The 24,491-nt window shown below is 35.1% G+C and overlaps 1 protein-coding gene across 4 annotated transcripts in view; it reads left to right on the forward strand.

Moving 5' to 3' along the window:
- Window positions 1-24,491, forward strand: part of KLHL5 (kelch like family member 5) — a 67,241-nt gene that overhangs the window by 9,218 nt on the left and 33,532 nt on the right. The window contains exons 1-3 of one of the 4 annotated variants that reach the window (XM_074322398.1): window positions 9,732-9,808; window positions 10,019-10,490; window positions 23,552-23,731. In XM_074322398.1, coding sequence (XP_074178499.1) covers window positions 9,781-9,808; window positions 10,019-10,490; window positions 23,552-23,731 — 680 coding nt within the window. In that variant the 5' untranslated portion in view covers window positions 9,732-9,780. Of the gene's footprint in view, window positions 1-9,731; window positions 9,809-10,018; window positions 10,491-23,551; window positions 23,732-24,491 lie in introns of those variants that run through there. The other 3 variants (XM_019741965.2, XM_019741963.2, XM_019741964.2) reach the window with 3 other exon arrangements.

A 24,491-nucleotide genomic window follows, 5' to 3' on the forward strand; every position in this document is an offset into this window, starting at 1 on the left:
GGGTACTTACTAGAAGTTAGTGTTCATTCAGAAACCTGTTTTTAGTGGTTATGCTTGTTATAGTACCGTGTTTCCCCGAAAATAAAACCGGGTCTTATATTAATTTTTGTTCCAAAAGATGCATTAGGGCTTATGTTCAGGGGATGTCATCCTGAAAAATCATGCTTGGGCTTATTTTCCGGTTAGGTCTTATTTTCGGGGAAACATGGTAATTATAAAGTGTTAGTAAACATGTAAATTAATGACAGTGTAAAGAAAAGATAATTATTTCTTTTAAAATTAAGTTGAATGCTTTGGGACAGCACAATATATAAATGAGTTATTAACAAATTTGCTATCAATTTGGATAAAGGATGGATAACTGTAAAAGATGAGGGTGGGTAGGGGGAAGTCATCAAAGTCTAAAGTAGGGCCTGTTGAAGTGTCAAAATCCGTGGGCCAGCTAACTGGGCTTTAGACTATTAGCGGTTCTCAAGGAAATAAGGAGCTCACACCGGAATGTAAATTAACTACATCACTAAGCACACTGTTTAGTTCAGCTGACATTTTTTTTCATGGTAAGACTTTCTCCTTGAAAGAAGCAGTGCATTAATTTACATCTGGCACAAGCTTTTTATCTCACGGTGGACAGGCCAGTGGTCTAATGGATTCTGTATTCATATTCTTTCTGAAGTGCTTTTCAGTTCTTTCTCCATATATAAAAACCATAAATGGAAATCATAGATGATGGCTCATTGCAGTCATGGCGTATACAAGAAAGAGGACCCAAACTCAGTAGGAGGCCCATATCAAATATACACCATTAACTATGTGAAAAGATTTGTGAACAAATGTGCATTTAGGTGTTTAAGTTAAAATAAAATCTTTAATAATATGTAAATATAATTTTTACGATTACAGGTTTTCCCCACTGTCTGAAAGTAGAGCTTTCCTATGGAGCCTTTTGTAAGCTGAAATGGAGTAAAGTGAAGAAGCAATTACCATTCATTTGTATGGGAAAAAAGTTTTAGTGTTCCCAGACCTGAAAAATAACAAAATCATACCCCCAAAACCCTAAAATAACACTAACATATAGTAAAAGCAGGAATGCACAAAATAAATGGAGATAAAGCACAGATGCTCTCAGACACCATTCAAAGCTCTGGCTGCTTGGTGCTGAGATGCTGAGTGTGGTTCCTGGGGAGGGAGCTTGGCAGTGCCACTCACTGCTCAGGCTTCCACTGCTGCTGTCATGACTCTCTGCCAAACAAACACTGAACACTATTTTCACTTTTCCTCTTTTTTTGTAAAAGCGAAATCCCCTTCACATTTCTTTTGATTAGCAAAAATAGGTTCTATTGTAGGTCTTTTGTCAAAGCGAAGTAGCATACCATGAACTTTCAAAAAGCGGGGAATACCTGCACTGACTTTTTCATTGAATGGACCAACTATTGGTTTCATCTGACTAGGGGGCTTTTACTATACTCACAGTTCCAATTTGGAAATAAACCTTAGACGTCTGCACCTATCTTAGCACCCTCTTCATGCCCCGGTATATTTTTAGGATGCTATATTGTAATTTTTAAATTGAATGTCAGTTGCTATATTGTAAGTGCCTTGAAAGCCACAGTCCTTTCTATAAACTTCATAGAGTTTCTAGTCTAGGGGAGAAGGCAGACATTAAATGAGTAATTTCAGTGAGATTATTGAATTATCTGAGCAAGTAGTTTGGGGTGCTGTATGAGCATATAGCAAGGAGACATAATTTAGTTTAAAGGTTAAAATTTGCCCCACTGTTTTCGCCTTGATCTATCTTATGCAAGTATACATCACATTGCTTTTAGGGTACACAAAGAAATAAAATTCCTATGTTAGTGGCTTTTACTATGAAAATGTACTAGTGTTTTCCTTGTATATCAGAGTTCTTGACTGCTGAGTTTTCAATCCACCATGTAGCTTACAAAGCTTAAAGCTCTTAGCTTGTTTCAGCTGAATTTAAATTCAATACTTATTTTTAATTTTTGTTTACTGATTAAATCAGAAATAGTACCCCATTCCTTATTTTGAAAAAAACAACAACCACCATATCTCGTTCTTTTTTTTTCTTTTTTTTAAAGATTTTATTGGGGAAGGGGAACAGGACTTCACTGGGGAACAGTGTGCACTTCCAGGACCCTCCCCAAATCAAGTTGTTGTCCCTTCAATCCTGGCTGTGGAGGGCGCAGCCCAGCTCCAGACCCAGCTGCCCTTGACTGGGGTGGCGGGGTCAGCCCACCATCCCTTAGGGGAGTCGAACCAGCAACTTTATGGTTGAGAGGAGGCGTTGCAACCAACTGAGCCATCTGGGAGCTCAGCGGCAGCTCAGCTCAAGGTGCCGAGTTCAAACTTAGTTGCAAGGGGCAGAGCCCACCATCCCTTATGGGAGGGAGTGGAGGAATCAAACCGGCAACCTTGTGGTTGAGAGCCCACTGACCCATGTGGGAATCAAACCGGCAGCCCCCGGCGCCAGGAGCATGGAGTTCCACCCGCCAATTCCTTTTAATAAAGTTGTTTAATATTGTGCTAATTTGGGTTTCAGAATGTATTCTAAGTTTTTTTTTTTCATTACAAAGAAATTCTGATACAATGTGTTTATGGTAACTAGTAGTTGAAAAATGCAAAGATAAAAGATAACCAGTGTTAGGAGCTCAGGATTCATCTATCCACACTTTAAATTTCTGATTTCTTAAATAGATGGATTTTTAACTAGAAGCTAAATATAGCTCTAGCCCCCTATTTCTAGCTATTTGGTTGCTAGATACATACCGTAATTAAAACCAAATTTGTCTAAAGCTACACTCAATCCTCTTGTAACTGTATCCTTCTTACTTTCTTATTATGTTAATATTATCATTCTTCCAGATACCCAGGTTTGAATATGCCGTCATCTTTGACTTCTGCCTCTCCATTTGCCACAGACATTCTATAAAGTCTGTCCCTGTAACATCTAACCCCCTTTCAGATCTCATTGCTTCCAGCCAAGATTAAACTATACATACCTCTCACCTTGAAGAATTTCCTAATTTGTTTCCCTACCAATAGTATCTTCCCTCACCAATTCATTCTTTACTGTTGTCAAATTAATTTTTTTGTACCATACCTCTAGAGCTGCAGCTCAATAACCTCATCCACTCCCAAATAAAAGACATACTTACTCTTTGATAATTCAGTAAAGTTTTCATTCAAAACCCTTCTGTTAGATGTTAAGATTTTCCAAATCAAGGTCTGTGCCATTAATTTATTCATTTATTCTTTGATGTGATGTCAGTAACTATTTGAATGCTGTGTACTGTACAAGTTGTTAGAGACCTAGTGGTCCCTGCCCGCCCTGATGGATTTTACTGTCTCGTTTTCTCATCTTGGCGTTCTTTCTGCATACAGCACAAATATTTATTGAATTTACATAAATACAAGTATTTTTTTGCATTTAAAAATGTTTGCTTTTTATGAGATTGGACAGGGGTACAGAACATCGGATAGATTTCTGTAATTAAAGTTAAAATTAAATCTCAGATCTTTTCTAATCTGAGTAAATAAACTGATATTCTCTGCTATCATACTTTTTTCAATGTTAGTGAAATTTAAATCTTTTTGGAATTATATTAGTTTTCAAAATTTTAAAGTAAGATATTTTGATAAAAGTCTTAATTTGACAGAGTTTTAAAAGTATCCTTGTATATCTGAAAGTCAAAGGTGTTTCTGTTGTAACTGTAGACAAACTTATCCTAAATGTATTAAAGTGTACTCTTGGGTACTCTGTATCTTTCATTCCCCGAAAACCTGAAGGCTAAATCCAAACCCGCGTGTTTTAGAATATTCAAGAAGAAAATAACTACTTTTAATACTAGACTTTTAGATTTCATGAAGATTTTGCTGACAAATAATAGTGTGTGCTATGAACATTGACACAACTTGAGAGTTCCTTTCTATAAAATTAAAATACTCAGTATCTTAATCCAAGTCGAACATGGAACATCAGTATTTAAGATGGGATGTTTTGTGTCTTATATTTATATTATAATATTCAAAGTGCAAGTATAACATTTTAGTATTTGTCAACTTTTACAAAAGTAAATCTTGAATTACTAAGCCATAAGAAAACAGTATCCCGGGATTACCAAACTTTAAAGGTTTCTTCTAAATCATGTGTTATAACTCATTCCTTAAATAGTTGAGGGAAAACTTGGGGAAGTGAAGTACTGCTGGGTTAGTCAGTAAAATTAATTATTGATATGTTTATGTAATATGTATTACACACTTAAAACTATAGGAATGGATTCATTAAAATTGACTACTCATGAAACAAATACTGTTGTCTTTAAAACTCTATATGAAGAGAGGTTTGTATAATAATGGTTACCCATATAAATCAGTTACTGAATAGCTGTGATTTAAATTGTTGAGTGAAGCTGTTGAAGTGAGCTCATCTGTATCTAGCTTAATGACATTTCAGTGTTGCTATTTTAGTACTGAATAGTGTCATCTTTTCAATTCACAGACTAACATTTGAACAGATTTGAAGCAGAAATTGTATGTGGATTCCTTGACTACATTTTGAAAAATGTATTCATAATTGATACTTATGTGTTTTAAATAGTGTGTGAGCTTTTGTATCTCAAGTTTAAGCAAAGTTATTACGAGAGAAGTGCAGAATATAATTTGATAATCAGCTTGAAGAAAGTGTTGTATCAGTCTGAAAAGACATCTGCTATTTAGCCGTTAGATTTCAAAGTGATAAAAATTTTATGCCTAAAGAATGAAATAGGAAAAAGAAATTCTTGGAGTAATATATTGTGATTTTTCTCCTTAAGTTGAAAAAATACTGAAAAGGTTTTGTCTCCAGAAGTATATCTTTTCTAATATCTTTATTAATATTAGGTTCTTAATTTTATTTTATAATTTTAAAATGTACATTATAAGTGTATACTGTTTACTATCATTCTTATAATTGGATTCATTTGCTTATTGGAGAAATATTTACTGAGCACCTATGGTCTGCCAGGTATTGTTGTAAGTGCTGGGCCTACAGAGATGACCAGTTATCTAATATGCCAGGTAGTGATAAGTGCTATGAAAACCATTAAGAGGGCCAGGGGGATGAGGGATCTAATTTATATAGAATAGTTAGTGAAGACCATTTTGATAATTTAACAATATGATGATGTTTAATATATACTGATCTTTTATAAATAAAGAATTCTAAGTTCTTCTCATCAGAGCTGGATATATTTTTGAGCAAAATAATTGTATGCTGTTTGGCAAAAGTCGATGGGACCAAAGAAAAAGTGTTATTTAAATAAATGCTGAATTTCATGCCATGAAAAGCATCAATGCTTAAGCTTACTACATGTTTTTTATAAAGAAAGTATTTGGCCCAGGAATGCATTTAAAGCGGGGAGATATTTCTGTACACTGCTTTCTAACCTGGGGGCTATAACAAGCTACTGTGTCAACAAAGTCACTCAGTCAGATTAGTGATCAGAGAAATGTGAAGAAAAACCAAATGGGAAGCTACCACACACCCATCAGCATGACTGAAATTAAAGACTGACGATACTAGTGTGGGCTGCGCGTGGAGTCACTGGAATTCTCATATGCTGCTTGTGGAAGTGTGAATGGGTGGCGTCAATCAAAGGTGAACATACATATACATACCTTGTGATCTAGTTTTGTTTCTGGATACGTATACTCAACAGGAATGCATACACAGGTGTACACATGTACATGTATACCAGACAACTTATACAAGAATGGTCATAGCGTTATTTGCACAAGTCTACAACTTTTAGAAACAACTCAAATGTCTATTGGCAACAGAATGGATTTTGCTTGTCATGTATTCATATATGGGATACTATATAGCCATGAAAACCACAATCAGTTGCAGCAGACAGCAACACATTAGTTTCAAAACAGTGGTGAAAAAAATGAATACATTTATGTGACGTTCAAAAGCAGGTAAAATGTATGCTAAAGATGATTGGCTACCTTCTGAGACGAGGCATGAGGCAGACCTCTTGAGTGCTTTTCTTAACCTGGATGGGGTTCATATTGTGGTAATTCATGGAGCTCTCCACTTGTGATTTGTACACTTTTCTATTGTATGTCAAACTTTAATTTTAAAATGCTTGTAAAGGTGCAGGCACTAGTTGCTATCCATTTGGAAAATTGATTAGAAAAAAATATTTGCAAAATGAGACAGATAAAGAGTTAATATCTATAAAATACAAAGAGCTTCTAGATAGTGATAAGGAAAGACAGACAGCTCAAGAGAAAAATAGTCAGAGTATAAATAGTTCATAAAACTGGAAGTCATATGGCCAATAAGCATACGAAAATATGCTCAAACCCAGTGGTCATCTGGAGTTAAAAGAATTGTAATACTCATTGTTGAATGCTGGGCTGATGAAAATAGAAGGGTACACTCACTTTTCTTTTGAAACTGAATTTTAGCAAAGTAAACCATGTATTTAAATATAAAATGCACATAACTTCAACTCAGCAATTCCATTTCTGGGAATAAATTCCACAGTCATAAAAACTTCACATGTATTTTTTATTTCAACATTATTTTAATAGCATAAAACAAAAACCTGAAATCAACCCAAGTGCCCATTAGCAAGGAGATAATAAATTGTATTTTACAATTATGAAATATGCAACTATTGAAAAGATCATTATTAGTTCATATATGTATATATGTAATTGAGAAAAGCAAAATGCCAAAGAAGATACATACAATATGATCTCTCTTACAAAACAATAGCAAAAACTACTATATATGTACGTATAAGTTTGTATATGATTTTATAAACATGGAGAAAGGTGAGATTACTGGGGAGAATGAGTGTAGAAGGATTGGCAAAATGAAGGTCTCTGTAAAAACAAGCATGCAATGTGAGTCCACTGATACAAAAGGTTTGGGTTTTGTGGGGGGTGTATATATATATATATACATACATATGTATACATACACACATAAGTATACACATGTATACAAATGCATATACACTATGTATATACATGTGTATGCATATGTATGTATATGTATGCATGTGTGTATGCATGTAACTAAACCCATGATCATGACAGCAGTTGTTAAATGCAGCTGCTTGGACTTTGTCAACCTGAGATCCTGGCATTCCTTTAAAATCAGGGAGCCTATTTCAACGGCTGATTTCCCACCTGCATCTCTAGCTTATTCAGACAGCTACTACGTTAAGGAGGTATATATTTAATGTATATCTTAGTATCTAGGTGGAAAGGATCTTTGGGCCCTCTTGGGAGTGGGGGCATGGTTTAATATTTTAACATTCACATCTCCTTAAGGTTTTGGATTTCTTCTCTGTACTATATTGAGATGTGTCTGCCATCTCAGTGGTCTTTAATGAAGTCCACTCTTGAGTTCAGGCTTAAATCAGTCAACCAAACAACAAAGCAATTAAAATCACTTCTAGCTATTGGAGCTAGCACATTATAAGTAAAATCTCTGATAAATGCTCTCACATTGATAGATTGAATCCAATTTCAAATTATATTTATATAAAATTGTATTTATTCAAATATATTCTTCATGTGTAATGTTCATTTAATTATCTTACTCTTTTCTCTGCCTGAGTGTAAGTTTAAAATCTCTTAAAAAATGATCTGTTTGTTTTTCATCTTTTTATTTCTTGTCGGGCCTTGTACACATAAATGCTTGGTAAATACTTATTTGAATGAAGATAACGATGGCAAGATCATTATGAACTACTTCAGTGGCCATTCTTCATTGTGTGGGCCTGTACCATGCATTGCAAGGTGTTTACCATCTCTGGCCCCTTCCCACTCAATGCCTATAGCACTCTTTGGTCATTCCAAGAACTAAAACTCCACCCTCCCAACTTCCAGCACCCTTTTTGGGGGTGGTGGGGATGGTGGTGTTGGTGCTATCCTTCTGGAGAATTACAAGGCTGGAATAATTGGAGATGTCTTTCTAAGGGTTGTAGTGCCTGTGCTAAATCATGAAGGATGAGTAGGATTTCAAAACTGTAGAAATTGGGACACAAACCGCATATAAAAGAGGGAGCAACATAATGTAGACTCTGCTTTGACTGATGAAGCAGGACTTCTATGTTGGAAAATAGAAATAAAGTTGGACAGATAGAGTGGAGTTAGAAGGGTGTTGATAAGGAGTCTGACAGAGGTGAGAGGAGAGGGTAAAGTGTCATTTCACTCTTTAATGTATCTTGCATACTACTGCCAAATTAATTGTCTAAAACACTACTCTGTTCAACAGTCCACTTAATATTGCCGGCTAGTCTATGCTTTGTGCTCAAGACATTTAATATCATCGTATTCATCCAACTTTCTCTCTTACTACGCCTTAAAATTAGTTAGGTATGTCTGGCTGGCTGATTAAAGTAATATTTCCCCCTTTCTTTGTCAATATGCTCACTTCATGCTTTTAAAAATATCTTTCTTCCATTATAAAATCTATCATTATTCTGCCTGTACAACTTCTTACTATTCTTAGAAGCCATCTTCCTCATAAAACTTGCCCACACCATCCTACATCATCCTGATATCTCCATTCTCTTTCTTATTTATGATTTGTCCTATGGTATTTAGCACAAAATTGTATATAGCTTTTCATGCAACTCATTCTTGTTTCTCTGAATAATTTTTATTTTCCTAAAGAGCTGTGTGAGGTTAAGATATATAGAAATATGCCTCACAATATATTTCATGCCTCCAAAGCAGCTTTTTTTTCTTGGTCAAATGATAAAAGGCATTGCCTTTTGAGTGAAATATTTGGCATATTATAGTATTAGATATTGAGCACCCTGAAAAATTGTTTTTGTTTTTAAATTATCAAATACTTTTGTTTTGATAACTAGATGTAATTATTTTTAAGAGTAGGAAGCAAGATGTGTATATTTGTGTCTCCCACAATGTCTAGTAGTGTCTTGCTCACAATAACTACTCAGTATGTTACAATTTGATTGCATTTGATTGATTTTTATTTGCTTTATCAATTTTTATTAACTGTAACCATGTTCAGACCATCGTTTTGTTTTGCTAACAACGTTTAGGGTAACTGTACACCCAAGAAATAGTCCTATTCCAGTCCTTGGTAGCTTTCTTGAGCCACACTTTCCTTTTTCTAAGTGGTACCATAAAAATTTGGATATTATACTAAATTGTAGCCCAATCCTAATTATAGAGCAGTATAGAACAGTATTGGCTCTGTAGTTCATGTTATTTAGTTGAAGAAGAGTAATAAGTATTGCCATATTTTGATCCTTTGTAGTTTTCAAACTTTTTCTTCTCCTTCTTCTTCTTCGCTCGAGTGAAATCATCCCCAGGATCTTATTGTATTAATATAACACACTCCTTTCCTGAAGGGAGAAGGCAGAGGTGGGAAGCAGCAAACCGAAGCCTCACCTTTGTAGCCCTCCTCCCTCCTCCTCCCTCAGCTAAAGAGCACAGCTTGAAAATCACTATAACTCATTTAATTTAAAAAAAAAATGTTTTTTTAAAACTATTGTTTTGTGATTTCTCATCTAGAAACTTAGTATAAAAATAGAAATACTTTAGTTTGACAGTGATCTCTAAGTACAAGGAAAAAGCTCTGGAATAAATTTCTTGTTTCAGCAATAAAAGAGTTAATATACTAAGCAGCGGAGGCTGAGATACTGCAAGAGGATGGTGCTGTCGGTCTCTGTCATTTGTGGTTTAAGGAAAGGGGGTGGTGTTCTGCATTTGAAAGGACTTTAATGAATGCTGTCAGTGTTTGTGAGAGCTAATGGTCAGTATGGGAAAGGAGAGCTGGGGAAAGTGGGCTAGCTGCTTCAGGATAGGTGGATTAGAGTTTGCTCTGATTGAACGGAATGTTCCACCGTGTTTCATCTTTATTCGTTATCCTTTGTTCTTTATAATCTGATATATCGGTTCAAAAGTAAATGCAGATATATATATATGAATGTGATTTTCCTTTCAATCTGTTTATTGTGTACAGCAGGGCATATACTTGTCTTGCCTGGATGCACAAATCTGTGTGCCGTGCTTTTTGCCCGTTGCCTAGACGATCACTTGGTTTCTCTGAGGATGTCTGGTTCTCGTAAAGAGTTTGATGTGAAGCAGATTTTGAAAATCAGATGGAGGTGGTTTGGCCATCAAGCATCGTCTCCCAATTCTACAGTTGACAGCCAGCAGGGAGAATTTTGGAATCGAGGACAGACTGGAGCAAACGGTGGGAGAAAGTTTTTAGATCCGTGTAACCTACAATTGCCTTTGGCTTCAATTGGTTACCGAAGGTCCAGCCAACTGGATTTTCCGAGTTCACCTTCTTGGCCAATGGCATCCACCTCTGAAGTCCCTGCACTTGAGTTGACAGCAGAAGATTGTGGCGGTGCACACTGGCTGGATAGACCAGAAGTGGATGATGGCACTAGTGAAGAAGAAAATGAATCTGATTCCAGTTCATGCAGGTTGATTATTTTCTTACTGTTAGAAATGGGGCGTGGGGTATATTATCTATAATGTTTTAAAATAATTTAGTACTGTTTAAAAGTCTATGAATATGTATATGTACCTCTACGTGCATACACATATATAATGTCTTGGTATGCATATGTAGTACTTTTGCTAGGATTTAAAAATATTAATTTTAATTCTGTAAAATTATAAGGACAAAGAGAAATAACAGAAATAACAAACAGCATTCATTTTGAAATATCTTCTGTTCCATGTGTAGATCTAGTTCCACCTTGAAAATAACACATAGTAGCAGTTTTATGCATCATTGCCTTGAAGTTTGCTTCATTCATTTACCTTCCTTAATCATAGCAAAACTATAGAAGACATTTCTTTAGTATAAAATTTTTATGACATTATAGTTTGCGACAGATTATGGACTCCCTTCTAAACCTTAATGAAAATGAAAGGTTTTACAAGGAGATGCACATTGTAGTTGTCAATAATTCTTTCACACCACTGTAGTTGTCAATAATGTTTTTCTTATGGTTATTTCTCTTTGTCCTGTCTGTGTTGCAGCTCTCCAGACTAATATAGAGAATACAGTACTATGTCTCTTTCTAAGATGACAGCTACTGATTTTGGTTGGCCTTCATTTCACTGAAAATTGTGCTATTTAGGGAAGTGAAGAACATTCCTTCAGGAGAGTTTGAGAGAACATAGAGGGGCTAGGTGTGGTCAGCTGGTGAAACGGGGGCAAGAAAAAGGGGAAATGAGTTTGGGGAAAGAAAATAAGGATAACATTGGTAATTTCATAATGACTTTATCCACATTCACCCTTGGAACCTGGTTTTATCTTTGAAATGGATTTTCTCATTCCTCAGTTTAAACTACTGTAGCATTTTATGTAACAAGTTAGAGCATGAAAGTCATCTTTCTGATTCATCCACTCTCAAATATTTCAAAATATTTAAAGGTACAGATAGCTTAGCATTTGTCTAGTTTGATTGTGGAGCCTTTTCCTTTAAAATTTCTTTGCAGGTTTTGATAACATTTGTGATTATTAATATAGGCATCATAAGAGATGGCGATAAAATGAGTTCATATATTCAAATATATCTTACTTGGAGATATTCACCACCTTCTCTTCTTCTAACCTTCAGAACATAGAATTCTGAATTGTGTTGGAATAATAATAAATATAGACCAGTCATCTATAATCATTTCTGTAATGGAGAGAAGGGAATAATATCTTTACATATGTAACTAATGTATTTAATTAAAAATTTTTAAATTAGTTTGTGACTTGGCATTATCTTAAGGGAATGGGAGCCACTAATAATTTTCACATGGAGATCAATTGAGTTAATGTGGTTTCATTGTTTTGTATTTTCTTTGGAGACTTGTTGCCATAGAGAATAATTTATATAGCAAAAGGTTCAGGGTTTATTATTTTTGTGGGAAACCAATGAGTAGTGATCTTTCCATTCGAATATCAATACAGTATATTAAGAGTATTTTAACAAAATTAGACAAAACAAACCATTTACCAGCAAAAATTATAACAATCTTAACATGTATCTACTACCTGGAGAGATTATACATATGTGAGTATAAAATTTATATACATGTATAATTTTGCTAAATGTTATACACACATTGGTTACATAATTTACTTCCTTACAACAAAGGTAGTTTACATAGCCAATGATTACCAAAATTAAATTGTTCTTTAATATCCATATTGAAATATCATCTTATTGGGATATTCATGATGAAAGAAAAAAAATTTCATTTTTTGACTGAGATTGCTGTGTGTATACTTCAAGAATAAAAAATTGACATATTTATAGGAAATATAAGAAAATGATATTTGAAAAAATCTAAAATGTAAACCAAGAAGGTTAATAAAGTAAATAATAAAATGGGAGTAAACAGTTCACATCTGCAGAGACCAAAACTATTTCTAAAATATTATTTCAAAAATAAAGTGTGCTTAAAGTATCTCTGATTTTTAGATGGAAGAGGGGAAATGTGTCAGAGCAATTTAATATTCTCAGTGCTTTGAAATTTCTCCTTTAACATCTTATTGCAAAAAGGAAAAAAAAAAATTCTAGATTTTAGAAATGTCTTTTGTATGTATACTTTTAACTTATTCTTTTCTAAATCAAATGTACCTAATTCTCACATCTTCCTTCAGTCCTCCTGCTCTGAGTCTTTTATCTTTGTCGTGGGGCTGGATATATTTATTTGCTCCCAGTTTTTTGATTAAGTGAGCAGTCCCTCTAGGTGGTTGCCCGTCTACTGTAAACAAATAAAAAACTATCAGTGTTAATGTCAAAAGAAGCTACAGTGACATTCATCAAATTGTTGTATATAAATTAGTAACAGTTCTTTTCTATAATATTTGCAAAGAATAAACTAGTAAACATTTTATTTGAACATCTTAATAACATTTTAATTGATATCTTAAAGTGTTAAAGACAATGGGAAAATACATATGCTATGTGGAGAATTTCTTATTTAGGCAGTTATAGTATTTATATAGATCTCAAAACTTAGTCTGAAAATTTCAGTTATTAGAAAAAGGGGAAGATAGCTGAAATGTTTTATATACACTGAATCGTAACACCTACAGTGGATCTGGACAATTTAAAGCAGGGGTAAGAGGTGTCATGTTGTTAATGTGTTTGATCAGTTGTATTCTAGCTAGGGGAAACGTCTGCTTGGGCCTTAGACTTCTGGTAATTTTTGCTGCCACACATCTAAGTGATTTATAATACAAGTTTCTTTTTTTTTTTAACTTTGATCTTGGATGTGTAGCCTAGCCACCTTTTCTCCATGGGAATCATCTAAGTCTTTACTTTGGTATTAAAATACAAACTTTGTTTTTTTACCCCATGAGGAACTGTAGGCCCTAAGTAACAGAGCTGTCACCTTTTATGTGGACAATAGGTGCTAAGACCTTAATTTGGGGTGAATTCTTACCAGGTTCAGCAAGGTTTACATGCTAGCGCTCCTTGTGACCATAGTATAAACACAGTTTATTCTTCTCTTGATTTGCCAGTTTTGGAATTATGTACTTTTGACATTTTTAATTGGGGGAAATTCATTATTTCAAATTTTGTTTATAAAGTTAGACTTTAGTATTTATGTCAGACTATTTTTAGTCAATATGCTATACAATGTTACTACTATACAAATATTCCAAAATAATAATACAATACAGTTAATACTGACTGGGTGCTTCTCAGTGAAGCAACTGTTCTAAGCACTTTAGTGTATTAACTCATTAGTCTTTACAACAAATTTCTGAGTTACATTGCTACTGTTCTGGTTTTACAGATGATGCCAGTGAGGCACAGAAAGACTAAGTAACATGCTCAAGGTTAGTAAGTAAAATAAAATTGCAGTTTTAAAAATAAATTTTTTATTTTTAGAACATTTTTAGATTTACAGGAAAATTATGATAATAGTGTATGGTGAGTTCATATATAACCCACACCCAGTTTCCCCTATTATTAATATGTTAGTACGGTACATCTGTTACTATTAATGAACCAATATTGATACATTATTATTAACTAAAGTCTATACTTTACTCATATTTCCTTAATTTCTACCTAGTGTCCTTTTTCTGTTGCAGGATCCTATCCAGGGTACCACATTACATTTAGTCACTGTGTCTTAGGCTCCTCTGGGCTGTGACAGTTTCTCAGATTTTCCCTGTTACTGACGACTTTGGCAGTTTTGAGAATACTGGTCAGATGTTTTGTAGAATGTCTTATTCAATTGGAATTTGTTTGATGTTTTTCTCATAATTAGACTGGGGTTGTGAGTTTTGGGGAGGAAGGCCATAAAGGTAACGTGCCATTTTCATCACATCATATCAAGGATTCCTACTATCAGTGTGACTTATTATTGTTGATATTGACCTTGACCACTTGGAGATAGCTGCAGTTTGAACCCAAACAATTAATACGGAGATTATGCTCATATACCAGGAGGCAGTTCTCTGTGACTATTCATGTAATCACTGGGTTCAACTTGGATTAACATAATACTTAATGATTCATTCTAACCTGTTTCACCTTCTCTCCTCAGCTAATTTTCTTGAAATTGCCAAGCCTGGCTGGTTTACAGGTTTAAGCTCTTCAGGTGGCTGCAACTCTTTATCCTCAGTCATCTGACACATCTTATTGGCTGCTTGCTACTTTGTTCCAACTGCAGATATCCTTCAACTGTTTCTTGGTCAGATGATTTGCTATTTCTTTGACTCAGCGTTGAGGCATTTGGGTCCTCCTCCTCTCCCAACAAGGGCGTATCTTCATAGTATTACCTTTTCTCCAGAGCTGTCTTCTTTTCTTGGCCCTCCTTATGTTGTCGCCACATCTCATTGTTTGGACTAGTCTATTAATTCTGGTTCAATGTGAAATTAAAATTTTCTACATTTCCACATGAAAAATGTTTTGTTTCCATAGATGGCAAAGAAGTTCAACTATAATGTACTTGTATCCGGGAAGGACGCATTGCGTTGTCTTCCTTTACACATACATACCCAAGTCCTATCATGGATTTCCTTCACATTAACTGTGGAACCTCTCCCCAGAAAACACTGTGTGTGTGTATGTGTGTGTGTTTGTGTGTAGGTACATGCCTGTATGTGTGTTAAATATCTTGTATACAGTTCAAGGAGTTCATTAACCTCCTAAAGCCTGTCAGTACGCTATATAAACTAGCATTCTTATTTTTAAGCAACTGAAATTGACTGGCTGATTATATAAACAGAACAGGAATTTATTGGAGTCATATCAGTTCCCAGAACTGCTGGGAAAGCTGAAGAATCAGCTTAGGAAAAAGGATAGGCACTACAGTTGCACAACTGGTCTTTATAACTCCAGACTTTTAAGGCAGATGAAACTATCTTTATGCCACTTATTGCTTATATTTTATTTGTTCCTTTGTAACTGGATAGTGAGATTTTACGTTTCTAGAATTGGCTATATTAGGCATGAAAACAATCACACACACACACACACACACACACACACACACACACTCACTCTACACATATACTCTATGAACCTTGCCATAATATTTGGTCAGTAGCGATTAGGCTACGATGATATAACAAAGAGATTCAGAAATACAGTGGCTCAAATAAGACAGAAGTTTATTTCTCTGTCACCTAACAGATGGGCACGTGGCCCAGGGCAGATAGGTAGTGATGCTTCACAAGTTCACTCAGAAACTTAAGATTCCTTCCATATCATTTCTCATCTGTAAGATGTTATCCTTTCTTTATGGCCAAATCTTACTCGGGTTCCCCTGTGCAATCTAGCCTGTGGGAAAGACCAAACTAAAAAAAGGAGGACGTTAAGCAAATAACACAAGTTGCATTTATCAGCTCTGCTAACATTCTGCTGTTGAAAACCTAGTCACATGGCCACAGCCAGTTGCATGAGAGATTCAGCAATGGTAGAAATGAATAATGGTTTGGGGGTTAAAATCAACAGGTGCAATAGGTGAAGACAGCTGAATAAAATTCTTCAGTTTTCTGGATCTAATTTTTCTATTAGTTTTTTTCCCATGTTACATAATAGTTTTATCATAGAGACACTGGAAAATAGAGATAAGGAAATTGTCCAAAAAAAAATTCACTAATTAGCCTGCCACCCAAAATAACCATTAACAATTTGGGGAAGTATCCTTCCAGTATATTTTTTATACATACATAATAAAAGTATATGTTTTTAGAATAAAAATCTGGATCTTATTTTACATGCTATTGTACATGCTTATTTTACATCCATTCCACTCATCATATGAGAGTTCCCACTGGCGCTTCCCCTTCAAACTGGTTATTATGTAAGACAATTTGAGTCTTATAAACAACATATAAGTCTCTTCACCACAGATAGTCTGGCCATGGGATCAGGAAAAATAGCCCTTCCATGCCAAAATCAAAAAATATTTGTCTTGAGAAAGGGAGAAGAGAAGGTATTCTTTATCTTTACTTATTGTCATTTCTTTTTATATTTTGGAATTTGATTTTTTTGCCCTAATATAAATATTAAAATTAGAATTCTGGTTGCAAAAAGCAGAAATCCAACTCAAAGTGACTAAAACAAAAGCTAGAAATTTTTTTTTCGCATAAGTGAATAAAGAGTCCAAGAATAGAGCCTCGCTTTAGACATGGTTGGATCCAGATGTTCAAATAACTCCAGGAATCTATTTTATTCCCTCTGTAGATTCTGTTTTCCTTTGTAATGGCATGTTCTCATGTGGTAGCAAAAAAGCCACTAGCAACCTTAATTTTACTTCTCATTAGCTTAACAAACTAATGGGAAGAGAGTGACTCTTTTTTTAAGAGTGCCAACAGACATCTTGAAATTGATTCTGATTGGCCTTGTTTGGATCATATTTCCACTCAAACGAATCAGTGCTGCCAGGAGATAGGATACTCTTACTGGCCATGCCTCAGTCCCTTGCTCACTTCTGTTCCGGGGAAGATTTAACTCTGCCCAAGCCACGTGGACTGAGGTGGGAAATTCATGGTTTCCCAAAAGGCAGAGATGGGTCTGTTCTCATAAGAAGGAATTCTGGATAGCAAAAACAATTAATGTTTGCTAAAACAGGTTTCCACGTCATTAAATATTCTCTCATATTTTTTTAAATGGCTGTATCATTCTCCCATGCACAGGTATAACTTTTGCTTTTTAAACTAGTATTCTGTTTTGTTTTGGAATTTAGGTGGTTTCCAATATTTTCCTGTTGGAAACAACTTGTGATAAACCCTCCCTGTCGCCATATTTCTGTACATACAGATGATTATTTCCTCTGGATAAAGTCCCAAGAGAATGCACATTTTTAGGGTTTTTAATTTGTATTCTCAAAGTCATTTCAGGAACATCATTACTATTTTAATTCTCATCAGCATCGTATGAGAGTACCCACTGGCGCTTCCCCTTCAAACTGGTTATTATGTAAGACAATTTGAGTCTTATAAACAACATATAAGTCTCTTCACCACAGATAGTCTGGCCATGGGATCAGGAAAAAAAGCCCTTCCATGCCAAAATCAAAAAAATATTTGTCTTGAGAAAGGGAGAAGAGAAGGTATTCTTTATCTTTGCCTATTGTCATTTCTTTTTATATAAATGCCTTTTCCTTTCCTTGAAGGGGACAACCCCAACTCTTTTTCCTCCTCTCTCATCTAAACTCTAAGATATTTCAAATCTCACGGGCTACTTGTTACCTTTTCAAACACTCGTCCATACTGATCTTTCCCTTCTCTATAGCAATCCCACTCCAATTGGAGATGTGCAAGATAATCAGTTAGAGAAATGGTTTAAAAAAAAAAATATATATATATATATATATGTACATATATATGTGTATACACACACACATATACACACACGAACACATATATACTCATATATATATATATATATAAGAACTATATTTTGTCTTATCCTTTAAATCTCTTTTTCTGTGCTTTATACTATCAATAATGCTTGTACAGTGGTATCTGTATATCTTCTATAAATTAGTAAATATTCATATATTTGGGCACATGCTTTAAAGTATACTGAAAAAGGCATGCATAAAAATAGAGACTGCTAGCCTATACTAAGCAATTTACATTCTTATTTTACATTTGTGGTTTTGAATATTTGTAAAAGATACCCAAAGATTAACAACATAATAATTTGCACTTTTGTGAAAGCATGAATTCAGGTGTCTAGGACTAAATCACTTACCTAGGGACTGATCCAGGCAGAACATTTAGAGTTGCAATACAGCTTTGTTTTTTACTCAAAATTATGTACAGTATAAGTCTCATGAAGTTATTTTTTAGAACTTTTGAAAAATTACTCCATTGGAAAAACCTAATGCAAATTATGGTGTTGAAAGTGAAGAAATCTAAATAGTTTATAATGAAAAAGGTAATATTGGTCATGATACATATTGTGTGTGTACACACGTGTGTGCAATCTAAGGAAATGCAAGTGTTAGGTGGTGTTGCTGTTTAGATTTTTCCAGTTTATGAAGCTTGAGTCTTCAAATTCGAAGTCCCTTCAGCAAAGAATCATTTTTCTTTGCATCCCCACAGTTTACTGCATGTTAGGAGTTACTCTGTATATAGTTGGTGACCTGATTCTGCTTGAAACTTGCATCTTTTCTATGTTTAGGCATTTTTCTGTCTTATAAATTCATTGCCTACTGCAGAGGGACAATGAGCTAAAAATTAAATGTTTCCTCGTAGCCTGGAAATATTCAGCAATGTATAGTTGATTACAGTGACAGTCTGTTAGAAAAGATTTGAACGATCTCATGCAATTCTTTGAAATATGACTTACCATCTTAGTAACATATAAATAAAACTAAGCAGAGATGTTAGAGGCATTTCCTCTGTTATCATGTAAAAGATCAAGTAGAAATCATGGAGAAATATATTTTACTGCTCCATAAATGGTCTATTCCCAGATATTTGTATTGTGGGTTAGGCTGTCTACTGGGTTTACTAAGGCCATTTTAATTAGGAGGTATGAAATTTAGTTATAAAAGTTGATAATGCTGGGATCGATTTTTAAGAAGACAACCAACCAACCAACCATACAATCAACATGTAAAGACAAAAGAGGGAGATTATAGGCCTTCCCATTGGCCATTGAAAAATGAGATCCTGCTAACAGTAGCTTACCTTGATTGTGTACTTATTTTGTGCTGGATTATTTTTATTTCATTTAATAATCCTCCCCTGTGGGATCCTCTAAAACAAAGTACTATGTATTATTTATTCCTGTTTGGTTATTGAGAAAGTAAGCCTTAGAGAAGTTAAATAACTTGTCCAGAGTGATACATAGTGAGAGGGAATTGAATCAGTGGTGAGGAACAGAACTCTGCGTTGATAGGCAGGTTCTATATCTGTACCATCCAGTTCCGCCACTGGCCCCATGGGACTACTGAGTACTTGAAATATGACTAGAACAACTAAAGACCAATTTTTATTTTACTTAATTAAATTAAAACAGCCCCATGGGGCCAGTGGCTGCTGTATTGGACAGCACAGTTCTAGAACCTTCCTAAAATGCTCTTCATCACTACACCGTACCTCTCTGATTTAACCCTCCAAAGCACATAAGGAAAAGAACTAGTAAGGAAGTATTACATTGTAAATTCCACAGAGCTAGAACAATAAAAACAGTGTGATCTCTGTCCCATGGAAACCTAAAAGACTTGCTCTCGTTGCTAGTTAAGGGACAGTCATATAGCAATAGACTTTTGTCTAAGATCCTTAATTTATTATGCATTTTTTTAAAAGATTTTATTGGGGAAGGGGAACAGGACTTTATTGGGGAACAGTGTGTACTTCCAGGACTTTTCTCCAAGTCAAGTTGTTGTCCTTTCAATCTTAGTTGTGGAGGGTTCTGTTCAGCTTCAAGTTGTTGTCCTTTCAGTCTTAGTTGTGGAGGGCACAGCTCAGCTCCAAGTCCAGTTGCCGTTGCTAGTTGCATGGGGCACAGCCCACCATCCCTTGCGGGAGTCGAAACCGGCAACCTTGTGGTTGAGAGGACACGCTCCAACCAACTGAGCCATCTGGGAGCTCAGCAGCAGCTCAGCTCAAGGTGCCATGTTCAATTTTAGTTGCAGGGGGCAGAGCCCACCATCCCTTGTGGGACTCGAGGAATTGAACTGGCAGCCTTGTGGTTGAGAGCCCACTGGCCCATGTGGGAATCGAACCGGCAGCCTTCGGAGTTAGGAGCACGGAGCTCTAACCGCCTGAGCCACCGGGCCGGCCCTATGATGTATTTTTTTTCTGTTAAATGATCCTCATTCATAGTGTGCCGTCATTTTCCCTTCATACCCTTGTGCTCACTGATGCCTTAGGGTATAGGTGAGCAAGAATTGCCATTCCTTTGTGAGTGGTTGGACCACCACTCTGAACGCCTCCTAATCCTGGCTTTGTAACCAGCTGCCTACGTGTCCTTGGTTGATCATTTCAGCCGCTCGGGGCATCAGATTTTCTCATCTGCAAAATAAGGGTGTTGAATGAAATGATTGCATAGGTTCCTTCTAGATATAAAAATTATGCATATAATTGTTCTAATGCCGAAGGTCCTATACTTGTACGGAAATGCAGTAAATTATTTTTTTCGTAAATTCTTGAATTGTTAAAATGTATATGCAAAGTCCCAAATTTCTTAAAAACAAAACAAGAAATGCTAGAAAGCTGTGCAGCTCTTCAAGTCTATTCAGTAGCTCTGTTCCTTACTCTTTTATGCTCTTTTTGTGAATGGATGCTTCACTTTTCTATAGGATACAAATGAGAAGCCTGCACTTCTTTTGGTCCTTCATTTGGAGCAGTAGAAGTGATTACTGTACCCACAGTGAGTTAATTGCCAGTGACTTAATTGTCGCATTGAAATACGTTTAATATGTGATGGCAGTTGAAGCCTTGAGAGCAAATAACGAAGTTTGAAATTTTCTTGTAGAAGCATAAGTTGTTGTTTTGTGAATGTGTATGTATATAAATAATTGGACGTTTTACCTTTATGCTCATTTTGAAAATAACACATAGTCCATTGAGTTCTAGTTCACTTAAAATATTTTATCAAAGAAATTCAGTTTACATGTTTGAAGTAAAGTATCTATTGTGTAAATCAATGTTTGGAACCTGTAAATTCCTCACATGCTGATTTGTGTAATGTATCCGTCTCTTGCCTGCAGTGCACACCGGTGATCTTCAGCCAGTGATATGTGTCAGGGTCATCTGTATGGCTTTTTAAAAATATGATGTTCAGGTCTCACCTCAGACTTAGTAAATCAGTTTTAGGGAATGAGGCCCAGAACTTAGATGCTGAAATGCTCCCCAGGTTATCCTGATTCATGCCAGAGGTTGACGAACCAACACCCTGAATGTTCTTCACAAGAAAAGAGATTGTCTCTTTATTAATTGGGCAACATCAGTGCTGGCCTATAAAAATGTAGTGGTGATAGCATTATAAAATTCTGTTGTTCTTTCAAAATTTAACATTGATTCGCATTTATGTTTGATGGTGGCAACTCACTGAAAAAATATTCAGCTAACCAATTTTCTTGTCATTACTGAAAATTTAAGGTAAAGTATAAAAAATGTGATAAAATATAGGAACCCTAGGAAAGAAGTACTTGAATTATTTACTTATCTTGTCCTTGGAAGAATTTATGGATTATGAAAATTAGATGGTCAACTTTTCTTTCATCCTTAGATTACTAATACTCTTACAATCATTTGTCAGTATTTTGATAACATAAAACTTCATGTTATTGAAAAATGTTTTAAATCTTCAAATTGCTATTCATCAAAGCCACCATTCTTTGTTTTTGCTTATGTTATGTTTCTCATAGATTTTAAATGGTTTCTAATTCTCATTTATATAAGCAACACATATAGTTATACATTGCTCGGTACATTTTCATGTTAATGATCTGAAATGTAAAGTTGAGTATATTATACTGGATTTTCCAAGTCATTACACCAATAATATTCATAATATACAATACATCCTTTTCAGATAATACATATTTTTCTTCTGTTGTTATTGACAATTATCCTGGAAGAACATTTTTTAGGGCTCATGTAAGTGTGGTATTTAAAATGCACCGGGCTGGGAGGATTTAGGTAGAGATACGTATTAGTCAAGGCACTGCTACCTTCTCAAACTGATAGATCGCAATCCAGTGAGAGTTCTTGTGAGTATAGCCACATAAGGGTTCTTATTCAGTGACCTCCCGTGTGTGTATTTTACAACTTCCTTCATCTAAGTCCTTAGTCCTCTCCCTTCAACTAGTAGATAAAGAAAGAATGGAAAAGGCATTCCTGCTCCTAGCCACTTTAGCCTGGAGGTGACACAGTTCATTCCATCATAAGACCTCACCCATCTTTGAGGGGTGCTGGCAGCATAGCTATATTCCCCAGAAGAAAAGGAAAAGGGTTTTGGTGAACATAGCAGTCTCTAGACAGCCCTGTTTCTGCGCTGAATGAACTCTATGACTCCTGGCAAGGCACTTCATCTCCTTGGCCTCAGTTCCCTTTACTTTAAAAGTAAAAGATCCAAGGACTTTTTTTTTTGGATAACATTAATAGATATTTATATTAAGAAAATTCTCATGAGATATAGTGAAGCTTGATTCAAGAAAGGATTTGTCAGAATCATAAAAACCTTAAAAGTGAATCTGATGAGAAATGAGAACCAAGTTATGGCACAGTAGGTGATTTTGTAGTCAATTGCATAACCACGGGATGTTGATTACTTAATTCAAGTTATCTTGGAGAAAGGGATCTTGGGGGGTGGGGGAGGGATGGATTATGATTTCATTGTTAGTCCTGATCTTTTTACTCTTTTACTATTTTCATCAGTAAATCATATAAAAACATAGAACTCATACTCTTCAAATTACAATGTGGAAATTTCAAATAATTTTTAGGTACCTGAGTTAGGCCATCAAATTCCTTTAACCTGTAATATAAGTTATAGTTTACCTGGGTTTTTGACAATTGGCCAGAGAATCAAATGAATTATTGATAACGCTGCTTTTATGACAATATGTTTCATACTTTAAATATCTTATACGTGAACTAGGAACATAATCCATTTTTAAGTAAAAGATGACTTGGATTTATATCTCCAAAATAGTTTGATTGCTTTCCTGCCTTCAAAAAACGGTCTCTTATAGCCTTGAATATAATGTTAGGACATATGGCTATTATTATGAATATAGCTTGGCTCTTTTTCAGCAGAGATGTTGTGTTGACCAGAGAAGATACCTAACAGACAGGCACTACAAAAAATATGTGTAGCTATTAACAGATGTCACATTTACACGCAATATTTGTAAGACATACATAAGATTTGAGCCATCATTGATTTTGAAAGACAAAAATGATGAATGATTATACATTAATGGTGACTGGGGGCATTGATTATTTCTATTACATTTGAAGGCTTTAAAAGCACTTGATAGGAAAGATCTTTTTAATCTAATATTAGTGTTATTTCTAAACGTGTGTTCTCTTTCTTTTCAGAACTTCCAATAGTAGTCAGACATCATCCTGCCATACTATGGAGCCATGTTCGTCAGATGAATTTTTCCAAGCCCTTAATCATGCTGAGCAAACATTTAAAAAGATGGAAAACTATTTGAGACATAAACAGTTATGTGATGTAATTCTAGTTGCTGGTGATCGCAGAATTCCAGCTCACAGGTAATTGTTTTCTAAATTTCTATATACATGAAATATTTCCTTGACAATTTAATTATGTATATTGAGGTAACTCATGACAATTGACCATTAGGATGGAATGTTTTGGGGAAGGGTTATATTTCATGGAATTTCTGCAGAGAATACAGTGTATATGAAATTATTACACATTAAATGACCCCAAAAGGGTCACTTTCTCTCTGTAGAAGCACAAAACACACCAGCCTCAGATCAGTGAGTATCGTTGGGCATAGATTTCAGGTACTGTAAGCATCATTCACCCCATCTAATTCTATGTATTAAATAAACTCAATGGAAATTAGAGCTGTATTTAGAAACAAAAAAGCTGGTGGAATGGAGTAGCAAGAACTGTTAAGAATTTTTAACTAACCACAGCTACCCCAACTTTTGTTTGCTGACCTCCTAGAAATATGAAAAGCAGTGGTGCTGGGGAACGGAAGCCTTTAACACAAATGAAGTATTATTTCTTGATGTAAGAAAAAGAAAAAAGCTATTTAATAAAGAACAAGTCATTATTTTTTCTTCTGATAATTCCATAATCAATTGTTCAGTGTTAATCACCATTATAACCCGAAAGGGTTTTTTATGCCTGTCAGAATTAATTAACATTCTATCCCAAAGGTTTTGTTACACCCTCCAGAGTGGAAGTAAACTCAGGAAGGATGGCTTTGGTCTTACCGTTTTCAGTGACTCAGCACGAGAGGCTACTACATACATGACAAAAAGTCCATGTTTTGAGCAT

This window comes from Rhinolophus sinicus, linkage group LG02 (genome assembly GCF_036562045.2).
Source record: "Rhinolophus sinicus isolate RSC01 linkage group LG02, ASM3656204v1, whole genome shotgun sequence".
Classification (NCBI taxonomy): Eukaryota; Metazoa; Chordata; class Mammalia; order Chiroptera; family Rhinolophidae; genus Rhinolophus; species Rhinolophus sinicus.